Here is a 26197-nt window from a genome sequence, read left to right as displayed (position 1 = left end):
CAATCTTAGTTGTCAAGGACTCAATGTCATGTTAAAGTGTCAGAGGCACAAGAGAACGTCAGGTGTAAAAGATAAGATCAGTCATGCAAACTCAACCTTCACAAGAGACAAATTTGTAAGAGAAACAAAGGGGAAAACTTAGAAAGCTAAAATATTGTTGACACATGATCACAACTTCAATACATTGAAACATGAGCAGCAATAGACATACAAAAATGGTTTGTTTTTCTATTTAGTATTTACACTTTCCCAGTTCTCCAAGAGATTGGGAGGTAATTTCTTTGAGGAAAATTCTTAATACATAATTTCTCCATGACGTGCAGATTTTTTTCAAGCTGCTGCTGAAAAAGCTATCGGAACTATACATTCTGAAAGAATAGTTTATTGTCTCAACTTTGTTTTTTTATAACTTTATCCACAGTTCCTATCATACCTTCATCTATAACACAAATTTACGTTATTATCCTTTTTGATAAAAATCAATGAAATCATGTCATTTACAAGTATATATTAATTTTTAAACAATATATATACTTTTTGCCTGCACTGATCATAAGGTAAGGCTCTATTTCTAAAGAAAGTAGAGACTACAAACATGGTGCCTTCAAAAGATTACTGAACTTAGAACTGTAAACAAAAAGAATGCTATTTTCCTCTGGAGGAAAAGCATTTGTGAGATGAATATTTTCCGCAAAAAATGTTGATTCAAGGTGGTGTATTTCCATTATATATTTAAAGCGAACACTTACACCCAGTGACACCCTGAAGAAATTTATTAGCAGTAGTTCCCCAAGCTCATAACTGTTTTACTACTAAGCACCAGAAAAACACTGTTCTTTTTAAATGTAAAATACTCTTAAAAGTTCTCAACACACATGAAGACAAGTCATTCTCCAAGCACATGAACTACTGGAGACTCAAGACTACAATATAAAATATGAACTAATCCTAAATATAGCATCATCAATGAACTTTGAAAGCCCGTACTCTAATTAATTCATGAACCCCAGTACAAGAGTACAGTACTAATAGGTGTAATCTTCTTCAAACAGTAGAAAAGAATATGAAAAGCAGAAAATTTTGTAGTAAAACTATTATCCACTACGTTCCTCTATCGAATGTAACATGCTGAAGATGATGTTCACTATAATTCTAGCTTTCCATCAGTAATCTTTAAGTTTGATGGAAACAAAGTTCCTTCCTTAAAGGAGTTAGGATATTACCTGGCCATACTGGAAGATTCGTTTCAGTGCCTCATCCAAGTGCTGTTCATCTCCATAACGATATCTTATGACATCACTCCTCACCTACATGTACATTACAAAGGCATAAGCAATCACATTTCTTATAAAAATATCAGCTGTATTGCGTACCATTCAGAAAGCTGTTTTTAGAGGTCCTTTCACCAATTAAAAAAAAAACATAATCTTTGCAATAGATACATCTTTGAGATGTGGACAGAAACCATAAGTTCCTTCCACTCTATGCTATGGTTGAAGAGACAGTGATAAACAAGAGACGAGATCCCCAAGCATCTTGCATCTCTAGATTTAAAAAAAAACGCTCGAACTTGTTTAGATTTATGCTCCTCTAGTTTGTCTACTCTGTCTGTCCTGTCCTGTTTGGCCAAAATTCTGGCATCCATGCATATTGAAAAACAAGTAACCTGAATCAACCCTCTTGAAACCTCATTAACTCATATTATGTTCTCAAAATAGTGATTTTATTAAAACAATCAGAGGGAAAAAAGGAAAACAAAGAACAGGAAGGTGTGATGTCTACAATAACAGAGTTAGCTGACGATAATGTTATACTTACAATTTACCTACTGTTTCTAGCAGATTTTGATGATTTCTCTAGGGAAAAATCAATATTTTAGCTGACACCAAACAACCAATGTGTAACCTGTAGCATGAACTAAAAAATGTGATAGTAACTAAAAATTGCAATCCCCACTGCCCCAAAACAAACACATAAAACAACACCTAGAGAAGTGTAGGAATAGGCAAACGGGTCACTGTTTCTGGCTCTTTCTATATTTTCTCTTATCTCATTAAAAGTTTAATGATCAAGTTTCACCAATCAAATAAATCTAGTTACTAAGAACTCATGTCACTCTCACTGAAGCCATCATTCACGTCCCTTTTACATTACAACACAACTGTTGTACTTAACTTGCTCATAAGAACCTGTATGCTTGGCCTTTTATAGCTATCTTACACATACCATGACTTATGTGTTACACTTATTGCATGTGTTACATGAGCAAGCATCTAGAAATTTGACTACCATCCATGGATCAACACAGTCATGTGTTTAGACAAAGACACATGAAAGTTGTGGAAACTACTTGGACTATCCAACAAAGCACCCTCTTAATCCAAATTTAGCTCTATTAATCATGCCAAGAATAGTCTTGAATTTATAGAAGAGTGCCGCTTTCAGGGGCTTGGTGAAGATATCCGTTACTTGATCACCGGTCGTTACATTTACCAACTCGATCTCTTTCTCTTTGGCATATTCTCTAGTAAAATGAAATTGTACATCAATGTGCTTGCTTCTTTCATGGTAGGCTGAGTTCTTTGCTAATGCGATTGCCGATTTGTTACCAACCTGTAGTTTTGTAGCATTTCTGGGGAAAATATATGTCGTCGAGCATTCTCCTTAACCAAATTGCGTGGCAAGTGCGTGATGAAGCTGCAACGTACTCTGCTTCACAAGAATGCCACTGTAGGTTGCTTCTTGGAGAGCGATGTGTATGTGGTACCTCCCAAGTAAAATACAAAGCCTGCAAGTAAAATACAAAGCCTGCAGTGCTTCTATTATTTTGATATCCATCCGAATCATTATCGCAATAACTTAAAAGTTATGCATTAGGTGAAAAAGAATAAAGTAGGCCATCATGTATTGTATCTTTTATGTAGAGAAGTATCCTCTTGCAGAGTTTGTGTGAGTAGTTTTTAGTTCTTCCATATACGGGCTTATAAGTCCAACATCATTTAGCATATGCAGTCTTGTAAATGTTAAATATCTCAGGCCTCCTACTAGGCTTTTGAAAAGAGCAGAGCCCACAACTTTCCCTTCATCATGCTTGGACAAGTTGATGTCAAAGTTCACTAAAATAGTAATTGCTTTGCAATTCACCATCTTGAATCTTTTGATAATTTCCCTTGCACAGCCTTCTTGAGAAATAAATATCTCATCATCATTTTGTTTGACTTCAATGCCGAGGAAATAAGCCATAAGTCCAATATCCGTCATCTCAAATTCTCTGTGTTAGTTTGAAGTCACCAAACCAAACATTTTTGGATTATTACCCATAAAAATCAACTCATGCACATATAGGCATATATGCAATAAATCTCCATTTTCTACTTTAGTGAAAGGGCCAGTTCATGAGGACATTGGACATAATCATTCCTCAAAAATATGCAATTTATTCAAGCCTTCCACGCCTCAAGCTTATTTTAAGCCATTTAATGTCTTATTTAATTAAACACTTTATGTTCTTGTCCTTTTACCTCATAGCCCATGGGTTGTTGTATGTATACTTCTTCATCTAAGTAGCCATTTAAGAATGTTAATTTGATATCCATTTGACAAGAGCAAATAACAAGAACAAATACCTCTCTTTACAATCGATCCCAAAATTTTTCTTGTAGACCTTTGCCACCAACCGTGCTTTGTATTTCTCAACTTTGTCTTCGGCATTCTTTTCTTTGTATACCCATTTGATTCCAATGGGTTCATGGCCTTTTCGTAGTGTGACAACCTCACAAGGTTGTTCTCAATAGACTTGATTTCTTCATCCACGTGGCTTTCCATCGCTCATTAGTGACTCCCAATAGAGGTTAATTGGCTCCCTTTCAGCAAGAAGACACAAGATGAAATTCTTTAACACGTTCATATAGATAATGAACAAACTTATGTTAACCTTGAGATGATGAGCTAGAGGACGTGGACGGTGAAGTTGAGGAAGTAGCAGTCAATAATGGCACGCTTAAAGGAGTAGAGGGTTGCAACTCCATGTCATCATATGTTTTTTCTTATCATTTGTTTGTTATTTTCATGTGCCTTCTTGATGTCTCAACGTAAGTTGCATGGGTACGGGTACAAGTATGGGTACCAATAAGAGTAGTGGTACGGGATACAATAAATTTATAAAATGTAGGGTACGAGGTCATTGCTATGAATATGTATGTTATGTATATTTATATGTATAGAAATTAATAACATGCACATGCTCAAATATATATTTTTATTTATATAAGATCAATTGATGCAGCGCACGTTTAATAAAAACAAGTTCTCCATTCTTATTATTAGTTTCTTATTTTCTGGAATTATTTTCTAAGTTTCCTAATTTCATGTTTCCTATTCTAAGTTTCCTAATTTCATTTCCTATTCTTAGTACGTTTCATATTCTTTGTATTATGTATTCTATTTAAGGCTTTGAGTTGTATCTAGGAAAAACAATCTGAATAATATTTTGGAAGAAAAGTTAGCTTTAGCTTTTTCTCAATTTGGGTTCTCGATTGTTTCTTTGAAACACCTATTCCACTACACCAAATTGGTATCAGAGAATGGATTTTCACCTGGACCTGATGGTTGAGGACGGTTATAGTGGGAGACAACTCGCCGACGACGAACGGCGACTCGAAAGGGTCGAACGACGACTCGAAAGAGTCGAACGGCGACTCGAAAGAGTCGAACAACGACTCGATGGATTTGCTGAAACACTTCGCAATCTGACGCAGATGATGGCTGTGTTGACTGCCGAAACGAGGCATGAAAGAAGGGAGAGGCTACCAGATCAAGTAGGGGACCGACCGGGGAATGGCAACCCCGGTGGCGATGGCGGCAAAGTGATTGGTGGCCAGCAGAACCCCGAGCAAGCAAATCTAGATGCGTGGAATCCTAGGGTCCAGAATCTCGACAACCCAGGCCTGGGTAATACATGTCGGCCCTTCGAGGGTGCAGTTGACCCCCGACGAGCCCAAATTGGAGTCGATCTGGACGGCGGTGATAGATTCTGGCTAGTGGCTGTGAGAGACTTTGGTGAGCAAGACGAGATTTTTCCTCCTTTTCGAGGTGGGTTGCTTTTCGCCAACCACAGCGGAGAAATCCTCCTCATCGACAGCAACGGGAGTTGGATTATTCATCCGGGGAAGAAGATGGTTTCTAATTTGACCATCGGGCTATGAATCAGGGTCAAAATAGCCAACAATTTAAGATGAATATGGGCTTGTCGTGCTTTGATGGGCGCTTACACATTAAAGATTTTCTCGATTGGATTCATAACGTCGAGAATTTTTTTGATTATTTAGAGATTCCGGAAGATCGACAAGTGAAACTTGTGGCCTACAAGTTGAAAGGTGAAGCTTCGGCTTGGTGGGAACAGCTTCAATATAACCGTCAACGATAAGGAAAACAACGTGTTCATACTTAGCCTAAGATGAAGAGGTTACTTCAACAACGTTTTCTTCCCCCCGATTATGAACAATTCCTATACCAACAATACCAAAATTATCGACAAACCAATCGCATGGTGAATGAGTACACAGAGGAATTTTATCGATTAAATGCTCGAGTCAATTTGTCAGAGACGAAAGATCAATTAATCGCTCGTTATATTGGAGGTTTAAAATTGACTATTCAAGACCATTTGGCTCTTCAAGGAGTCTGGACTATGACTGACGTAGTTAATTTGGCGATGAAAGTGGAAAATCAAATCAACTGGTCCACCGTGCGCACTCCGAGTAATTTTTGGCGACCAACTCAATAAGCTTTTTCTACTCCAAGAGGGTCAACATCTTCGGACAGCAATAAAAACATTAAAGACGCACCTTCTACTCAAGATTCGATGTAGAATCGAGGAAAGACTTCAATCCCTATTGAATCTAATACTCAAGGTCAAAATCAGCGGCCACAATGAACCACTAATGACCCTTATGTGTGCCCTACTCTTGAAAAATATTTCTGATGCAACCAACCTAGTCATCTTTTAAATAATTGCCCGAACAGACGAACGGTCAATTATGTGGAACAGGATGATAGTGAAGAGGAGCATGTGCTGGAAGAAGATATTTATAAAGGAGCTGAGATTGAAGTGGGAGACGAAGGAGAAGAGGTAGCTTGTATTGTTCAACGCCTTTTGCTAGCCCCAAAGGTGCAAGATGATCTGCAACGCCACATGATATTCTGAACCCAATGCACTATTAGAAATAAAGTATGCAACGTGATTATTGACAATGGTAGTAGCGAGAATATGGTCTCCAAGGCTTTGGTAAAGACACTCAATTTAAAACTGAGAAGCATCCCTCGTCTTATAAAATTGTATGGATTAAGAAGGGCACTGAAGTTCAAGTTCTAGAAGTTTGCAAGGTTCCTTTATCGATTGGTAAATATTACAAGGATGAGATTTTATGTGATGTAGTGGATATGGATGTTTGTCATGTGCTCTTAGGAAGACCGTGGCACTACGATGTGGATGCTACTTATAAGGGTTGTGATAATACTTTTGTCTTTTGGTGGTTTGATAAGAAGATTGTTTTGATGCCACAATCTCACCTGTTTGACAACAATTCAGCTATTAAGGAAGACAAGCCGGTGTTCACCAACATAATGGGTTTAGGCTTCTTTGCTGAAGTCAAAGAATCGGATTTTGTGATAGCATTAGTGGTTAAAGGTCAATCTGAGACTATTGTTGAAATCCCTCCTCTAGCTCAAAATGTACTATCTGATTTTCCTGATTTATCTCCTATTGAATTGCCTAACGAGTTGCCTCCCATGAGAAACGTTCAACATCATATTGATCTAGTACCTGGAGCTAGCTTACCCAATTTGCCACATTATCGCATGAGCCCAAGTGCCCAACTGAATATGAGGAATTACAAAGGCAAGCTAATGAGTTGCTTGATAAATGTTTGATTAGGGAGAGTATGAGTCCTTGTACAGTCCATGCCCTGCTTACCCCGAAGAAAGATGAAAGTTAGAGGATGTGCGTTGACAGTCATGTCGTCAATAAAATTACTGTCAAGTACCTATTTCTCATTCCACGACTTAATGATATGCTTGACAGACTAGTAGAGGAAGCTGTAGTGTTCACTAAACTTGATTTGCGCAGTGGCTACCATCAAATCTGTATTCGGCCTAGAGATGAGTGGAAGACAGCCTTTAAGACTAAGGATGGCATCTATGAATGGTTGATGATGCTGTTTAGATTATCTAACGCACCTAGTACTTTCATGTGTTTGATGAATCAGGTTCTTCGTCCATTCATTGGGATATTTGTAGTCGTTTATTTTGATGATATCCTTATTTATAGCCGAGATGAGGAGCATTTGACACATCTCAGGAAGGTTCTTCTAGTGTTGCAAGCTCATAAACTGTATATCAATCTTTAAAATGCACTTTCATGACTAATCGGCTTCTATTTCTTAGCTTTATAGTGGGAAGAGATGGGATTCAAGTTGATGAGGCTAAGGTGAAGGCAATTTGAGAATGGCAACTCCGCGAACCGTGCGTGAAGTACAAAGCTTCGATGGTTTAGCTACTGTTTATAGGCGTTTTATTCGAGGTTTTAGTACTATCATGGCACCCATTACCGATTGCTTGAAAAAAGAGCAGTTTCGATGAGGAATGACGTAGGAAATGAGTTTTGAGGTAATCAAAGAGAAATTGTGTTCTGCTCCTGTATTGGCGCTTCCTAGTTTCGAGAAGGTGTTTGAGGTTGAATGTGATGCATCGGTTCTGAGAATTAGCGCGGTTCTAACACAAGAAGGGCGCTCAGTGGAGTTTTTTAGTGAGAAGATTGCAGAGCCTCGACAAAAGTGGACTACTTACAAGCTTGAATTTTAAGCCGTTATTCGAGCTTTAAAACATTAGGAACACTATTTGATTCAACAGGAGTTCGTACTATTTACAGATCATCAAGCTTTAAAGTATATCAACTCTAAAAAAACAACAAATCGAATGTATGCTCGATGGATAACTTTTTTACAGAAGTTCAACTATGTCATCAAGCATAGATCTGGTCAATCTAACAGGGTAGCAGATGCCTTAAGTCGACGAGCCTCTTTACTAGCTACGATTAGTATGGAGGTGGTGGGTTTTGATTCTTTAAAAAATACTTATACTAGTGATGGCGACTTTAGCAATATATGGGTGAAATGCAGCAACAAGGAATTTATTACTGACTTCCTAATTCAGGATGGGTTCTTGTTTAAAGGTACACAACTCTGCATTCCTCGATCTTCTTTGCATGAATACTTGATTCGAGAATTGCGCACTAGAGGATTAGGTGGACAACGATTGTCGGGACAAGACAATTAGCTTGGTAGAGGAGCGATTTTATTAGCCTCAATTGAAGAGAGATGTTGGACATTTCGTTCATCGTTGTCCCATATGCCAAAAGGCTAAAGGTCAAACTCAAAATACTGGCCTTTATACTCCTTTGCCTATTCCAGAGACAATTTGGCAAGATTTGACGATGGACTTTGTTATTAGTCTTCTAAGAACTCAACGTGGAGCTGATTCTATTTTTGTCGTAGTTGATAGATTTTCTAAAATGGTTCACTTTCTTCCTTGTAATAAAGCCTCTGATGCATCTTACATGGCTCATTTGTTTTTTCACGAAGTTGTTCGTCTGCATGGTGTTCCTCGTTCCATAACTTCTGATAGGGATGTAAAATTCCTAAGTCATTTTTGGAGGACATCGTGGAAGTTGTTCGACACTTCCTTGAAGTATAGTAGTACGAGCCATTCACAGACAGATGGGCAATCGGAAGTGGCTAATCGTACTTTTGGCAACATGATTCGGGCTGTGTGTGGTGACAAACCGAAACAATGGGATGCTGCCCTTCTACAGATTGAGTTCGCTTTCAATAGTGTGTCTAACCGTTCTACTAAAAAAACACCTTTTGAAGTTTATCTACACTAGTGCTCCGAAGCATACTATGAATTTGATTCGTCTTCCTCCCTCTGTCGATGTTAATTATGATGCTCAGGAGTTTGTGGAGCGTGTTCAACGGATTCATAATGAAGTAAAGAAAAATCTGGAGGAGGCTAATTCTCGGTACAAATCCAAAGCAGACAAACATAGGCGTGAGAAGATTTTTAATGAGGGGGACTTGGTAATGGTGCATTTACGTAAGCATCGATTTCCATTCGGCACCTACAATAAACTTAAGGACAAGAAAATTGATCTTTTCCATATTCTCCAGAAGATTGGTGATAATGCTTACAAAGTTGATCTTCCAACTAAAATGAACATCTCCAACACCTTCAACGTTGCGGATATCTTTGAGTACTTTCCACCAAGATCTTCCAACTAAAATGAACATCTCCAACACCTTCAACGTTGCGGATATCTTTGAGTACTTTCCACCAAATGAGTTTTCTCTACAATAACGAAACTCGAGGACGAGTTTTCTTCAAGAGGATGAGATTGATGCAACACACGTTTAATAAAAAAAAGTTTTCCATTCTTATTATTAGTTTTCTATTTTCTAGAATTATTTTCTAAGTTTTCTAATTTCATGTTTCCTATTCTAAGTTTCCTAATTTCATTTCATATTCTTAGTATGTTTCCTATTCTTTATATTATGTATTCTATTTAAGGCTTTGAGTTGTATCTAGGAAAAACAATCTGAATAATATTTTGGAAGAAAAGTTATCATTAGTTTTTTATCAATTTAGGTTCTCGATTGTTTCTTTCAAAGACCTATTTCGCTGCACCATCAATATAAAAGAAATAGATATGAAGTATAGGATATACGTCCAAGAAGTGTATTGAGTGTTGTAAATTAAAACATGTATTATAAAATTGTATTATATAATTGAGTATATGCCTGAATAAACGTATGCATATATTCAAGGAGTATCCAAGAAGTTTCAATACGAGTACCAGTATGGCTTCTGATAGAAGTACCCATGTAATATAAGTTCGATGCTATGTAGCACGGACACGGATCCGACACGGCCATCCGACACGTCGACACAAGGCAAATCCTAAAAATACATAGGATACGTGTGTTCGACACGTGTGTCCGACACGGACACGACACGACACGGCTTCATGTTATGCGTGTCCGTGCTTCATAGGTTCGACGAATAAGCAAAGAATGATTGCTAGGATCAAATAACTTATGAGCTTTAGAATAAGTATCAAACCCAATGAAGATAAATTTCTTGTTGTTGTCATCGAGCTTTGCCCTCCTTTTTTGTAGGCCTTGAGTATGCAATTCTTCCAAATACTTCCAAGTATGAAAACATTACCCTCCGGCCACTCCATGCTTCTTGTAGTGTGACATATTCAAGAGATTTGGTGGGGTACCAATTAAGAAGATAAACTGCACAATCCACTACTTCAGCCCATAATTCTTTCAGCAAGTCTTTGCTCTTTGGCATGGTCTTCGCCACGTCGAGAATGGTTTGATTTTTCTTCTCGACTATACCATTTTCCTATGGAGAACATGCAAACGTTAGTTGTCATTGAATGTCATGCTTTTGGCAAAAATCATTAAACTCCCTAGAGTTGCTCCGCCTCGATTAATGCGCAAAGTTTTGATGAAGATGTCCTTTGTTTCTTGATATAGAATTTGAACTTGTTAAAAGTTGTAAAGATCTCTCGTTTTTCCTTCAAGAAATAAACCTAAGCTTTTCTACAATAGTCATCAATAAAAGTAATAAAATATTTTATTTACATCCATATAAAGAAGGAAAGAAAAGGTCCACTAACATCATAATGGACAATTTCCAATGGACTCATCGCATGATATAAAGCTTCTTGTGGAAAAGAGTTTCTTACTTGTTTATCGAAATGAATTGATGATATTCAATTTTTAAGTGGATAAAGATTTTACATGTTTCCTTCCGAGTACCTTAGATTGATCTCCAAATGAAACTTGGCTATGATTCGACCATCCAGTTACACAAACATGTCCAATCATCACATGTAGTTGCCTGCGCTGGTGTCAAGGTACCACGTATCATCTTTTGTGGGCTCTTCTTCATAGGAATAAGACTTGATTTTCTTCACTAACATAGTTAGCATTTTCTTCTACTTGATTATCTTCATTGTACCAACAATCAGAAGGAAATTGATCAACGAGCATTGGGTTTTTCACACACTTGGCCTCAAAAGAAACCTTCTCTTACTCTGCCACTAGTGTGACCTTGATTTTAGATACAAATAGTTCTCATAACTTTCATGTGTCTTAGTTTAAACACAAGATTTGTATTGGTTCACGAATGAAAGTCAAACTTTTAAGTGGAACACATTATTCATGGGTATGTATAAGACGGCTATAAAAGGCCAAGCATGTAATATCCCGAAATTTTATAGTAGCATATCTGTTTAAATATTTTCATTTTTTGTTTTGAAATAGGAAGTTATAAGCCAACTAAGGCATAGAATAGATTGCTCACCTCCCACTGATCAAAGAGGTATAAATTTATTTGATAGTATTTTCAACTATCTAAATAAATTGAAAAATAGATATAATGTATGCGACATATATTTGCAAGGTATAAAGTAATATATTATAAGGAAGTTAGTGAAAAACAATGATAGATGTGGCAAGAGAAGGGTGCCATGAAACGAAATACTTAGGGGGTAAGCATATGACTACGAAAACACATAGCCTAAGGCTAAAATTATAAACAAATACTACATGAAATTAACTAGAAAAGGAAAAGGAGAAAGATAAGGATGACCAAGTGGTTAATTTGGAAGGGGAGTTAAAATGTGAGTGATGGGTGTTGTAGACAACCAACTTAGTGTTGGTGTACATGAGCAGTGGGATCCATATAAGCATAAGAAAAGTTTGATAAATGGGGAAATAGAAAAAAGAGGAACAAAAAGACATGAGCTATTATACATGAGGAGGAGCTAAGTTTAGATAGATAATAAGAAGTGAGAGGAAGTGAAAGGAGCTCTTTAATTTGGACAAAGGCCGAGCTTATCATCCAATACAGACCCAACTCATTTGAGTTTATTCTCCCAAACCACCAAAAATCATCATCTAATGGAGATCAAACTCAATTTATTTTCTCAATAATTGATCATGATGATTGACAAGACACATTGAGGAATTTAAAGGGAACAATACAAGGATGCAAAAACATTGAGGAGTATTACGGAATTCTTGAAGTATTATAGAAGACAGAAGGACAAATATTGTAAGTACTCAACCTTTTCTCGAATTCTAAAGTAATTTAAATAATTCAATAAATTGGTTAATTATCGTGTAAGTATGTGTTGTATCTCAGCGTTCGAATCTGATTTCGACATGATATAACAATCTTAGTAGTCTCCATAACCTAAATAGAATGTTATAACTAATAACTATGTAGTCCATGGTTCGTATATGAATCCAACTATCTCAAGGTGATTAGGTATATTCTTTATTTTCCCATGTCAATGGGATAGACCTAACACTACCAGAAAATAAAGGAAGGTACTCATATGTGAAGTAATTAATTAAATCTAAAATCTTGTTGACTAAATAAATATTCTTGTTTAGATAGTTGCTTTCCAGGTGAAGGTTAACATGTTTAGTGGTTCCTTGATTATTAGGAATACTTGGTATTCTTGCCGGGGTAAATTACGAAACAGTGTTGTTTTGTAAAAGAAAAATATGCAGGTACTTATCCGCAAGAATAGTTCCTACACATAATTAATTAAAGTTCCTAGTGGCATCATAAGAAACACATGAGATGGTCAAGTAGTAGAATTTCCAGAGAGGAATAAGAACAAAAGCAAGAGAACTCTAAGTATTACATGATGTAAATGAGTAGGATTGGGAATCTCGGACTTGCACATTGAACTTGAGAGAATCCAATGCGGACAAGTAGGAGGCAACATCTCCGTTGTTTTCTATCATTCTATTGGCTTTTCGTATGAATCTCCATAACTGAATGCTATTAATTGATATTCATACTTGTTGACTAGTGTCATTGGGAAATTTTCCCTTCAAATGATGATTAATATTTGTCCGGATCATTTGATTAGATCTTATTGTGACTTTGGTGCTCTCATAGTTGTTGTCAATGTATTTTTCTTTCATGCGTTGTTTTGATGAACCAGAGCCCTGTGTGAAGTACCAGTGGGCAAATAATTGAAGATATGCGTGTGATATAGTCCCGTGATCGGGAACAACTAAGAATCCTGTAAATAAAGCATGATTGTCGATTGATTAATACTTTTCAGATTTCAGTTTACCTTACTAGGATTGCAGTTCACATGATAATAACTTAGAAGCTATTTGTTCTAGCCCCTCAGTTCTAATCTAGGATCTCATAGATTTCTCAGTTCATTTCTCTATCTTTCTTTAAAGGAAAGACGGGGAACAAAATCAAAGTGTCAGCAAAATAAATAAATAGGTAAAATTAATTTGATTCTACACCAATAGCACTTCAGCTCAAAGCGCAATCTTACCCCTCACCCTCATATGATCCTTTCCATTTTCCGGTATTACAAGTACAAAATAAAGTATAACCAAAAAGAACTGCATTATAAGAAGATCAAGGTAATTACAAGATTGTACTCATGATCGATTCAACATAGGAAATATTATCCTTATTTGGTATATTATGCACAGATCCAACTTATTTCATAGAAATAATGGGTGGACAATTCAACCCCTATTTAGAAAGTCTTTACCATTTGAAATAGCATCTGAGTACAAAAAAAGACAAGAACATATATGCTTATCTTGTGCATCGAGAGTCCAGAGACAAGCACATGGACAGATATGTAAGAAACTCTGTCTTATTTTATAACGTCCAGCATAGCAGTGTTCAGTTATTCCCATCGATTGTTACTGCTATTCCCTATTCTCATTTATTGTTACCCCCTGAACTGGATATTTGCACGTGGCTATTCTGACAACATGCGTATTCTATGACAGTAAACAAGATGATTTAATTTTGTTAATTAGCCACCTTGATCATTATCTTGCTGACAAAGTCATCTACATCCTAGCAAGAGAAAATAAATGACACTTCACCCATGAAATATACCTGTTTAAGAATAGGAGTAGCACATGTTTCTCTCAAGGTCTCTGCATCAGAGTAGGTTATGCATGGAACCGGTTTCAGCTCGGCATACTGCAAATACATTGTATACAAGAAGTTAATAATAATGGTTTAAACAAACAGAAGAAAAAACAACACTCTTAGTGTTTCAATAGTATGCAATGCGAAGAAAGTTTCAGACAGGAATTCGCCATATTACACTGTTTTAAAAAGCATCCGCCTAGTCTGCCTAGCCCTAGTCGTACGTAGGCCACCTAACTAGCGCCTACGCGGTACCTGGATTACCCACATAGGTTTTGGGAGTGTTTAGGGGAGCATTGTCTGTTTACATGGATTGTACTTTTTAGGCCTTGATCGCGATTTTCTGCGTTGCAGCCTCTACTTCCTCCAACCTCCTTCAAACTCTTTTAACCTCTAAATATGAACATCTCCACTACCTCCTCAGACCTTCAGCAAAACCTCCTCGACCACCACTTAAATGAAGAAAAAAATCCGTCTAGACACCAGTTCGGCACCTAAGCTTTCTATAAAATTAACATTATCAATTATTATAATTAAAAAATTAAAAAAAGAAAACTTCTTGAGCTATAGGTGACGGGTCTAAGCCTCCTAGCGTTTTTTATAACATTATTAATTATTATTTTGGCTATTTAGCATTTAAGTATGCATGGTTTATTGCGAATCTAAGATTACTATCTTTTTTTGTAAATTTATATGAATTTAAAACATATTTTTATCAATTATTATACTTAAATAATTTAAAAAATGGCCAAACGCCTAAGCGCTGGCCTAAGCGCCACCTAGGCGTCTAGGCACTAGGCACTGGCTCAAACGCCTGGTCCGCCTAGCGCCTTCTGTAACATTGTCATATTATAATGGAAATTGATTAATATGTGATCAACTAGCACTTAATATCAAGCTAAAACACATAAAATAAATAATAGAAATAGTATCATTCAGCAGAAATGCATAAACAGAAAAGAAATACCCTAACATCAAATGCCATGTAAAACCAAGACGAAGTTCCTTTCTAGAAATTCTTGCCTAATGTAAAGCAATAGAATGGGTTTGATTCCTTGTCCAAGGGGGAAAAAGTTCAATATCTTGAATACCCATAAACCCACTCTCATTTCTTTTAGCTTGATTATATCATATGCCATGTTTCTTTATTGTGGTATGTAGCATATGCAAGAATAAGCATCAATTGAATTGGCCTGTATGATTATATACCTTCCCCTCCTTTACACATGCACATGATAGTCCAATTCATACCTCTTTGAATAATAAAAATTCTCTTGCTTCCCCATTATTCTCTAGAATGATTTCCTCAGGATATCATGCAGTACTAAGCATATGTGCACAGAAACCATAGCAAGTCTTTTATTAGACTTAGGTTTGAACTGGTACAGAGTTTGAGCAGCTGCAGATTTCCTAAATATATTATTGAAGATAGATGATGCATAAAAGGTACTAATTATAGTTCTTTATCTAACTGTATGCTAAGTTCTGGAAGTTCAACATCTGACAGAGGGTATAATACAGAGTCGTATTTAACTAGAGTCATCAACCTGCAAAACACGTGCAACACAAAGCAACATACTTGATGATTCAGAAAAGTTCAAACAATAGCCTGTAAAATGTTTACCTGCAGGGCCATACCAATGATTGCAAGAGGAAATCCATACGTCAACATCAAAGCAGACCACTCGGATCCGGGGAGAATAGTGAAGTAAGCACCAAACCCATATCTGAAAGAAGAATATCTTTCAATGGTGAACAGGCAAAACTTTGCATTGTATGAAAAGTCATTCTAAAATTACTTACGAAAGAAGTGTACCGCCGACTGCTAATCCAATAACACCAAAAGAGACCTATAATGTAACTATGTAAGAATAAGCAATTTCAAGAGACAGAGAAATTCCAAACAATTAAAACCAAGTGCAGCCAAAATAATAAAGAATCACGAAGGTTAGGTGCAAAAACAAAGTCAGATATTAATATCAAGGATTCAAGATGCACATAACATTTCATGCTACCTTGTTTTTATTAGTACCTAAAGCAGAGAATGAAAAATATGAGCATAAGCTTTTTTATTATGTTTTTGTACATCAGTATATATAGACTTCTTTTATGATACAAAACAGGTAACTAATCTCCCTCATTAAAGGGAAAATAAAAAACTGATTCCTAATATATATTTTCTAGCTAACAAATCTCTCAACTGCCTAAAATAGTACGCAATCAAATATGATACATAATTGCAAATATTCTGGGGATTCTGTCAACACTCCCCCTCAAGCTGGCATGAATATATCACTCATGGCAAGCTTGCTTACTAAGTTCTCATACTGCACCCTAGGAAGTCCTTTGGTGAGTATGTCGGCTACTTGGCTCGTGGTGGGTATGTAGGACATGCATATCACACCACTGTCTATCTTCTCCTTGATGAAATGTTTATCCACCTCTACATGCTTTGTTCTATCATGTAGAACTGGATTGTGAGCGATGGAGATTGCTGCCTTGTTATCACAATAGACTTTAATCGGTGCTGGCATGGAAACCTTCAACTCTTCTAGGAGTCTTTTGATCCATAACACTTCACAAAAACCATGTGCAACAGAGCGATATTCTGCTTCTGCACTACTCCTTGCCACAACACTTTGCTTTTTGCTTCTCCAGGTGACCAAATTCCCTCCTACAAATGTGCAATAACCTGAGGTAGATCTTCTATCAATCACATCTCCTGCCCAATCAGCATCTGTGTAGGCTTCCACTTGTAGATGACCCCTATTTTTGAACAAGAGTCCTTTCCCTGGACTTCCCTTTAGATATCTTAAAATTCTGAACACAGCTTCAAAGTGAGTAGGTCCAGGTGAATGCATAAACTGACTCACTACACTTACAGCGAAAGCTATGTCAGGCCTTGTATGCGCCAAATAGATTAGTCTCCCAACTAATCTTTGATACCGTCCTCGGTCCATCATCTCATTTGTTGTTGCCGCTTTTAGCTTCACATTTGGGTCAATTGGAGTTTCTGCGGCTTTACAACCTGTCATCCCTGTCTCCTTGAGCAAATCAAGAATGTATTTTCGTTGGTTGATAAAGATCCCCTCCCTGGACCTTGCAAATTCCATCCCAAGAAAATACTTAAGCTTTCCCAGGTCTTTGATGTCAAACTCAGCCTCAAGCTTATTCTTCAATTTGTTGATCTCAAGTAGATCATTCCCAGTCATGATAATATCATCTACATATACTATCAAAATGGCTATTTTACCTTCGGTGGAGTGCTTGAAAAACATAGTATGATCAGCCTGACTTTGTGAGAAGCCGTGTCTCCTTACAACATCTCCAAACCGTTCAAACCAAGCTCTAGGTGACTGCTTTAGTCCATATAAAGATTTTCTTAACCTGCAAACATTGCCTCTTCCAAGACTTTCTTCAAATCCGGGTGGCAAGTCCATATAGACTTCTTCTTGTAGATCTCCATTCAAGAAGGCATTTTTTACATCGAACTGATGAAGTGGCCAGTTGCAGTTAACGGCAAGAGAAAGAAGTACTCTGATAGAGTTAATTTTAGCAACAGGAGCAAAAGTCTCTTGGTAGTCTATACCATGAGTTTGGGTAAATCCTTTTGCTACGAGTCTAGCTTTGTATCTCTCCACACTTCCGTCAGCCTTGCACTTCACTGTAAACACCCATTTGCACCCAACTGTCTTCTTGTCCTGGGGTAGATCTGTAATACTCCACGTGTTATTTTTCCTAAGAGCATTCATCTCTTCCATCACTGCTAACCTCCAATTCGGATCATCTAATGCTTCCTGAATAGTTCTTGGCACAGACAGATTAGAAATTCTAGACACAAATGCTCTATGAGTATTTGATAATTTTTCATACGACAAGTATTTTGCAATGGGGTGTTTAGTGCAAGCTCGGGTACCTTTTCTTAACGCGATTGGAAGGTCAACATCAGAAGGTAAATTAAGGGATAGAGAAGGAGTAGGAGGAAGATTACTCTGAGTTGTAGGATCATCACTCGGAAAATCGGATTGAGCATCTGCTGCGGGAACAACTGGGGCATTAGTACGTTTGTGAAACTTTTTCCTGGTATAAACCTGAAGCTCAGGATGAGGATTATGATCCGTTGGAGGTACTTCTCCCCCTGTCTCTGATAAAGTAATATTTGGCAAATTTTGATTAAGGGTGCTATCACTAGGTTCCACTCTATCAACAATTGATTCCAAAAATTGTTTATCAGAATTAACCAATGGGATATTTTCCTCTAGAATAGGTAAAGTTTCCCAAAAATTATCTTCCTCGCTTATTTTCTCCCCCTGAAGAGAATTTTTCAGAAAGAAAGGTTGGTCCTCAACAAAGTGTACATCCATACTCTCAAAAAATTTTTTTGTGACTGGATTAAAGCATTTGTATCCTTTTTTATTGGATGCATAACCAAGGAACACACATTTCTCAGCTTTTGGGTCCAGTTTTGATCGAAAAACACTTGGTATATACACATAGCAAACACAACCAAACACTTTTAAAGGAAGATCCACAGTTATTCGAGATGTGGGAAAACACTTTTTCAAAAAATGTAAAGGTGTTTCAAATTTTAAAACTCGAGATGGCATTCTATTTATTAAGTAACAAGCAGTCAGGAGAGCATTTCCCCAAAGATATTTAGGTACATTCATAGAGAACATTATGGCTCTAGCTACCTCAAGAAGGTGTCTATTTTTTCTTTCAGCGATGCCATTTTGTTGTGGTGTGTCACGACAAGTTGATTGATGGATAACACCTTTTTCGGTAAGAAATGTTCCTAAATATTTGTTAAAGTATTCAGTCCCATTGTCTGATCTTAGAATACCAATTTTGGTTTGAAATTGATTCTCAATCATTAGGAAAAATTCTTTAAATCTCTGTTGAACCTCTGATTTCTTTTCCAACAAATAAACCCAACATACCCTTGTGTGATCATCAATAAAAGTCACAAACCATTTTTTGTCAGAGAGTGTGTTAACCTTAGATGGCCCCCAAACATCACTATGAAACAAATAAAATGGTTTCGAAGCAAAATAAGGTCTTATTGGGAATGAAACACGATGATCTTTAGCCAAGTGACAAGCCTCACACTGAAATTTTGAACAATCAATTCCTTTAAACAATTTAGGGAACAAATGTTTGAGATATGGAAAACTAGGATGCCCTAATCTTCTATGCCATAACATAACTTGATCATAGACAGGGTTTAAACTAGTACTACTTAAACCATGAGCCTTTTTATTACCGAAAGCAGTTTCATCAAAGTAGTAAAGCCCATTTGTCTCTCTAGCAGTTCCAATCATCTTCCCCGAGTTCTGATCCTGAAAAACACAAGTGGAAGAACGAAAAAGAATGGAGCAGTTAGCATCTTTAGAGAGTTTGCTGACAGAAAGAAGATTGCAGGCAAGTTTTGGAACATGTAAAACAGACTTTAAGGTGATTTTTTCTGATATTTTAATGTTTCCTTTGCCCGCAATGGATGAAAAACTACCATCAGCTATTCTAACTTTTTCGAAACCAGAACAAGGATAATAGGAACTAAACAAATGAGAGCAACTTGTCATATGATCAGAGGCTCCTGAATCTATGATCCAAGGACCTTGTTTTCCAAGAACCAAGAGTGCCAAAGAATTGCTACCTGTTTGCGCCATGGAACCGACAGGAGTATTAGGTGATGAATAGGATTTTAGAAGTTTAAGAAGATGATCTAATTGCTCTTTATTGAATGGGGATGACTCGGCCTCATTTACTGTAGCCATATTCTGTTCACCAGGTTTGTTAGCTCTGCCATTGGATGGTCTTCCATGCAGCTTGTAGCAATTATCTCGGGTATGGCGTGTTTTCCCACAGTAGTCACAGCGCAGGTTATTTTTGTCTCCAACCCGCTGATTCTGGGATGATTTTCGGCTGACTTGGGCCTCGGGAATGGCTAAGGCTGATCCTTCCACATTTCCGGTTGCACCTGTAGCCTTCTTTCCAAGCATCACTTGTCTTCGGCTTTCTTCCCTTCGTACTTCTGCAAATACCTCTCCGATTGGTGGCAGAGGGTTTCTTCCAATAATCCGGCCACGAACCTCATCAAATTCAACGTTCAATCCTGCAAGAAACTTGAAGATTCGGCTGACATCCACCATCTTCTTGTAATGATTGCAGTCCTCGGGTGACTTCCACTCGTAATCGTTGAATAAGTCCAGGTCCTGCCAAATCCTCTTAAGAGAATTAAAATACTTTGTCACAGAGTCCTCACCTTGGCGAATTTCCCCAAGTCGAAGGGTTAATTCATACACTTGGGATTGATTTCCTAAATCAGAGTACATCTGTGAGACATTGTCCCATAATTCCTTGGCTGTAGAATAACAGAGATAATTTGTCCCTATCTCTTCAGCCATGGAGTTTACCAACCACGTCATTACCATGGAGTTTTCAGCATCCCAAACGGCGTAGGCTGGATCCTTCACGTCAGGCCTCTTCAAGTCTCCTGTAATATAGCCAATTTTCCCTCTCCCTCTGAGATACATGCGAACAGATTGTGACCACCGGTGGAAGTTGTCACCATTTAGTCGGATTGTAGTAATCTGAATAGGCTGAGGAGGCTGAGAGTTGGACGTGACTTCGGACATTTTTTTTTTTTTTTTTTTTTTTTTTGAAACAGGAAGGCAGAATCAAAACCCTAGCTCTGATACCATAAAGCAGAGAATGAAAAATATGAGCATAAGCTTTTTTATTATGTTTTTGTACATCAGTATATATAGACTTCTTTTATGATACAAAACAGGTAACTAATCTCCCTCATTAAAGGGAAAATAAAAAACTGATTCCTAATATATATTTTCTAGCTAACAAATCTCTCAACTGCCTAAAATAGTACGCAATCAAATATGATACATAATTGCAAATATTCTGGGGATTCTGTCAACAGTACCTAATGACTAGCAATTGTTTTTATTAGTGCCTAATGACTGTCAACAAGTTCCTCCAAATTAGATGACAAACAATCAGCTTAAACAATTTCGACAGGCTTATAGTGAGTCAATACATACAATAATAATTCTCAGGAACTTCTCTTCCAAGAAAGTCAACTATAGCTAGAGGCTAGCATGTTTCTCAGTGGTGTTAGATTGATAAAATTACTTTGTCTTCAGAAAAAAAAATTCCTGCTAAAGGAGATACATTTCTTTTAACAGTAAAAAAGGCTGGCAGTTTTAGGTTTAGTGCAAAAAGAGTGTAAATTAAAACTTCAAAGATATAACTAAATTATTATAGGATTAGAACAGGTTACTAACATAGGATGGATAAAACTGGAGAACTGACAATGGATGTCATTTGTGGTCAAGTGATAACAATACACGAGTTGGTTTACCTATGATCACACAGTTCATTTAAGATAAGGTTATAGCAAGTAGTGGAAGAGATATACAAATCTAGTTTCACACTCATACGTGTGGCCAAGAAAACCATCCTCTTTTTGAACTTCAGTAGAAAGTTCATAGCTAGATTACCCAAGGAAGCTTGCAAAAATCAAATATTAGCCATGTCGAAACAAATGTGTCATGTTTGATAGCTGAGAATGCCAACCTTTGACCATGGACACATAATTTAGAAAGAACCCAATTAATCAATCAAGGTACTCAGAGCAAAACAAAATATAACTCACACTATAAAACACACTTCAAACTCTTAACAGAAATTGCATGAAGCATGTACTAATCGATATGTAACGATCTTGCAACCACGTGTAAGCTCTGCAGCAAACCTTCCGTTGGAAACTAAAGTTAAAAATTTTCCCTTTCTCAGATAATAGGTCGGTGGCTCTAAACCACTGTCATCAATCAAGAATGTAGATTCAGGTGAACGGAACTTAAATAGCTAAGGAACTTGCTCATCTAAAATTGAGGTTGTGCATAAAAGCACGTGGAAGAATAGAAAGAAAAGGTTATATATTAGACCCTAAACTCTTTCTTAAGTTTATATTAGACCCCCCAAATCTTAATTTTTAATCTATTGACTTAGTGTAAAGGGCCTAATATAAACTTAAGAAAGAATTTAGGATCTAATATGGAGAGAGAAAAAAAGAAGCAAGAAAGAGTAGATATATCAACAGACAAAGGGCTCCTAGGTCTCAGACATATAGCATGAACACATCTATCATGAACGAGCACTCGTGTTGCAGCCAACACCCATAGCGAACATCCACACTCCCTCTAACACATCTCAAGCTTGTCCTTGATTATAGTCATACAAATCTCAGTTTAAGGTACTTGTTGGACACTTTTTTTACACAAGCCAACACTTGTCATACACTTATGTTTTGATTAGATAGCATCCTCGTAATAAATAAATAAATAAACAAAAGCAACATTCACCAAAACTAATCAATTAACCAAAACTACGCAATCTTGACATGCTGAAACGAAATCTTCCAAGGTTTATACAAAAGTAAGATTAATCTTTTTCAAATAAAATTTCAAAGAGAAAAAAAGAAAAACCTCTTTTCTACAGTGAAGTACTGATCATAGGAATATGGTAATATCTTAAGAAATTAAACCCAAAAAAGGGCACCTTTGCCAACGAGAAGTCGTTATCGGGGACGACGGTCTTCGATGAGGACGCGGCGACGGGCGGGGCGTGCTGCGTCGAATCAGCGGCGCGGGCGGTGGACGAGAGCCTCGATAGGTGCGGGACTCTTCTCAGCAGGGTTTTTGCGGAGCGGTTACCGCCCAGTGAGTGTAACCGCCGGAAGATCGCTGGTTGCGGGTAGAGGAACACCGAGCTCGCAGCGCTTGCTGCTTCCATCAACATATTTCTCAACCTCCCCCCCTTCTTGTTCCCGTTTTTATTTCTCCTCTTTTTCTTTTTCTCGTATTTTGTTCGTGGGTTCTGCGTTTCTTGTTCACTCTTTGTGGATAAGCGTTGTTTGGATGCCAAATTTAGAGCCGCCAGAATATTGGGGGTTTAATGACGTGTATTTCCGTATGAAGCCTATTGAAATTGAATGGTGCAACGAAGCCTCTATCCTTTTTCCTACTTTGTTCTTACTGACGATGGACCAATTTTGAAAATAGACACTTTTAAGTATTTATTTATAATTTTTGACACACTCCTAACTTAATTAGCATTTTCAGTTTAGTTTCATGAAATTAGGTTGAAATTGGTGAATAAAACTTCACATGATTGGCAATCCAGTGAAGTTTAAACATAGAAAACATTAAGGGATTGGTAATCTCGTGAGGGGCAATCCCGTGAAGTGTTAATTAGCAATTTTAACCTAGTTTCATGTAACTAGGTCAAAATTACTAATTAAGTTAGGACTGGATCGAAAATTGTAAATAAATGTTTAAAATGGTCGATGTTAAAAGTTTGTCCTACCAACAACATCTGACCAAGCAAAAAGTTTCAAATTTAAATGTTGTCAAAATAATCGTTGGAAACTAAATACTAGGATCCCATGTCTAAGATTAATGTGAATAAAGAATAATAAAAATGTTAAATAACAACATAACAATTAACCACAATGGAAAATCACTATATAACATGGTAAGGTCACAACCCGAGTCTGTTATAATCTTCCATAGGACTTTAAAGATGTGAAAAATCAACCAAAAAGTCAAATCATTGGTGACATCTCTTCTAGCGTAATAACTAGATTCCAAAATAGGAATCATTGCACTTTTATTTTATTTTTATCTCATATTGAGCTTAATAATATTTCTGAAGCTCTTATTAATGATTCTTGGTTTTTGGTCATGCAAAATGAGTTAGGTAATTTTAAAAGGAACGGTGTTTGGTCTTGTGGAAAGACAAAAAAATTATTCTGTTATAGGTACCAAATGGGCGTACACGAATAAACTTGATGAAGCTGGCATTGTTACAAGAAATATGGCAAGGCATATAGCTTAGAGATACAATCAAGAAAAATGCATTGACTTTTATGAAAATTTTGCACATGTTGCCAGATTGCAAGCTATTGGGAAGCTTCTAGCCTTTACATGCTATAGAAACTTCGAGCTCTTCCAAATAAATGCGAAAAGTACTTTCTTGAATGGCTTTCTGAATGAGGAAGTTTATGTCGCACAACCACCCGGCTTTAAATTTGATGAATTTCCAAATCATATATGTAAGTTACACAAGGCTTTATTCGGTTTGAAACAAGCACCAAGCATGATATGAAAGACTATCTCAGTCTCAGTTAAATTATGGCTTCACTAAAGGCAAAATTAATACAATTTTATTTGTGAAACATAATAAATATGATATTCTTATTGCTCATATCTATATTGATGATACATTTGGTGCTGCTGATGGGTCTTTTTGCAAGCGTTTTTCGAAGCTTATATAGAAGAAGTTTGAGATAAGCATGATGGGGGAACTCAATTTGCATTCCTAGACTCCAAACCAAGCAAGGCAAGGATGGCATATTCCTCAGTTAGGAGAAGTATGCTAAGGAAGTGGTCAAGAAGTTTCACATGAAAAGTTTTACAACTCTCAGCACTCCCATAAGCACTATAACTAAGCTTGAGAAGGATGAACATAGGAAGAGTGTTTATTAAAAGCTGTATAGAGGTATAATTGGCAGTTTACTTTATTTTACAACTAGTAGACTTGATATAATGTTTAGCATATGCTTATGCGCTAGATTTCAATTTGATGTGAAGAATCACATTTGCATACTATTAGATATGTTAAGGGAACTTATGACGTTGAACTATAGTATCCAAAATCTGAATCATTTGACCTTATGGGATATAGTGATGTAGATTTTGTAGGTAGTAGGATGGATAAAAAAAAGTACGAGTGAACTTGTCAGATTCTTGGACATTCCTTAGTCTAATAGTTCGGTAAGAAGCAAAAATTGTGTTGTTCTATCCACCAATGAGGCTAAATACATTGCGGATGATCTGTGTTACGCTCAGATTCAATGGATGAAGAAAACCTTATATGATTATCATGTATATTTCATTATATAGCAATCATGTGAGATAACCATTAATCTATCTAAAAATATTGTTTTATATTCTAGGACAAAACAGACTGATGTCAAGCATCACTTTCTTAAAAGTTTAAAAGTAATTATATTTGCCTAGAATATGTTGATACAAAACACCAATTGGCTGATAATTTTATAAAACGATTGCTTGAAAAATAATTTTGTTCTGTTAGGTTATCTCTTGGCATTTGTAAGAATGATCGTTTAATTTGTTTATGTTTGGAAGCAATTTGTCAATTCATAAGTAACCATCTTGATCTTTTAGTAGAAGTTTGTATTGAATGACACTTCTTGAGTTATCTGACTCAGTTATCCACATGAGTCTTCTTATGAATGTTTAAAAATTGATAAATAGTCTAAACAAACTAAACTACATATCAACGGAGATATAGTATGATAGAAATATCTAGACGTGTAAAAATCATAAGCCACATGTCTCCTAAAAAGTCTAGGTGTCACTAAAAAATAGGACTGAAAATCGATTTCTGTCATCCCCGGTGAGGCACCTGCATCGCTCAATCAAATGTCTGATGTTAAATTAGACATCTGCTATCAAACGATCAGACATCTAAATTTGGTTTAAATTGTTAGACCCTAGAGCGGGGTGATTAGGGTCTTATGCTAATCTAATCCGATTTTATGCTAATTAAAATTAATTAACAAATTATTCTTGCAAGATGATATCCAATTACTTATGAGCAAGAATATGCAATATACACAAGGTGATATATCCTAGCAAAGAGATATACTATATGATATATGCAGGGATATGCAAACACAAGGGTAACATAAACAAATGTAAACAATGTAGTGGACAAGCTAGATAATGAGATAAAGGCGATATGAGCAATGAGCACAAATATAAATGAACGCCAAAGCACACTCAAACACAATCAAATGATCACGGAGTTCAGACATTCCGTCATACGTCTCCGCTCCCCACTCCCGGGGAGAAATCCACTATCACAACCGGGTTTTTTACGTTCACCCGAATAACGTTTACACCACACAATACGGTTTTCTAGTTTACCGAAAACTCTACAACTAACACACTCTTGTAATCCCTCTCTACACCCTCTCAAGTGTTGAACTAGACGTGTCTCCCTCAAGTGCTCGGATATAACCTCTCCCTAG

The 26197-nt window shown here is 36.8% G+C and overlaps 1 protein-coding gene across 2 annotated transcripts in view; it reads right to left on the bottom strand.

The window, feature by feature from the left end:
- LOC109843985 (thylakoid membrane protein slr0575) overlaps positions 1-22986 on the bottom strand; it is a 29465-nt gene extending 6479 nt beyond the window's left edge. The window contains exons 1-5 of one of the 2 annotated variants that reach the window (XM_020412991.1): positions 22639-22986; positions 15865-15911; positions 15686-15788; positions 14026-14112; positions 1224-1307 (exon numbers count right to left, since the gene is read on the bottom strand). In XM_020412991.1, coding sequence (XP_020268580.1) covers positions 1224-1307; positions 14026-14112; positions 15686-15788; positions 15865-15911; positions 22639-22878 — 561 coding nt within the window. In that variant the 5' untranslated portion in view covers positions 22879-22986. The remainder of the gene's footprint in view (positions 1-1223; positions 1308-14025; positions 14113-15685; positions 15789-15864; positions 15912-22638) is intronic. The other variant, XM_020412990.1, reaches the window with a different exon arrangement.

This window comes from Asparagus officinalis, chromosome 5 (genome assembly GCF_001876935.1).
Source record: "Asparagus officinalis chromosome 5, Aspof.V1, whole genome shotgun sequence".
NCBI classification, from domain to species: domain Eukaryota; kingdom Viridiplantae; phylum Streptophyta; class Magnoliopsida; order Asparagales; family Asparagaceae; genus Asparagus; species Asparagus officinalis.
This window is presented reverse-complemented; position numbering and strand designations above follow the sequence as displayed.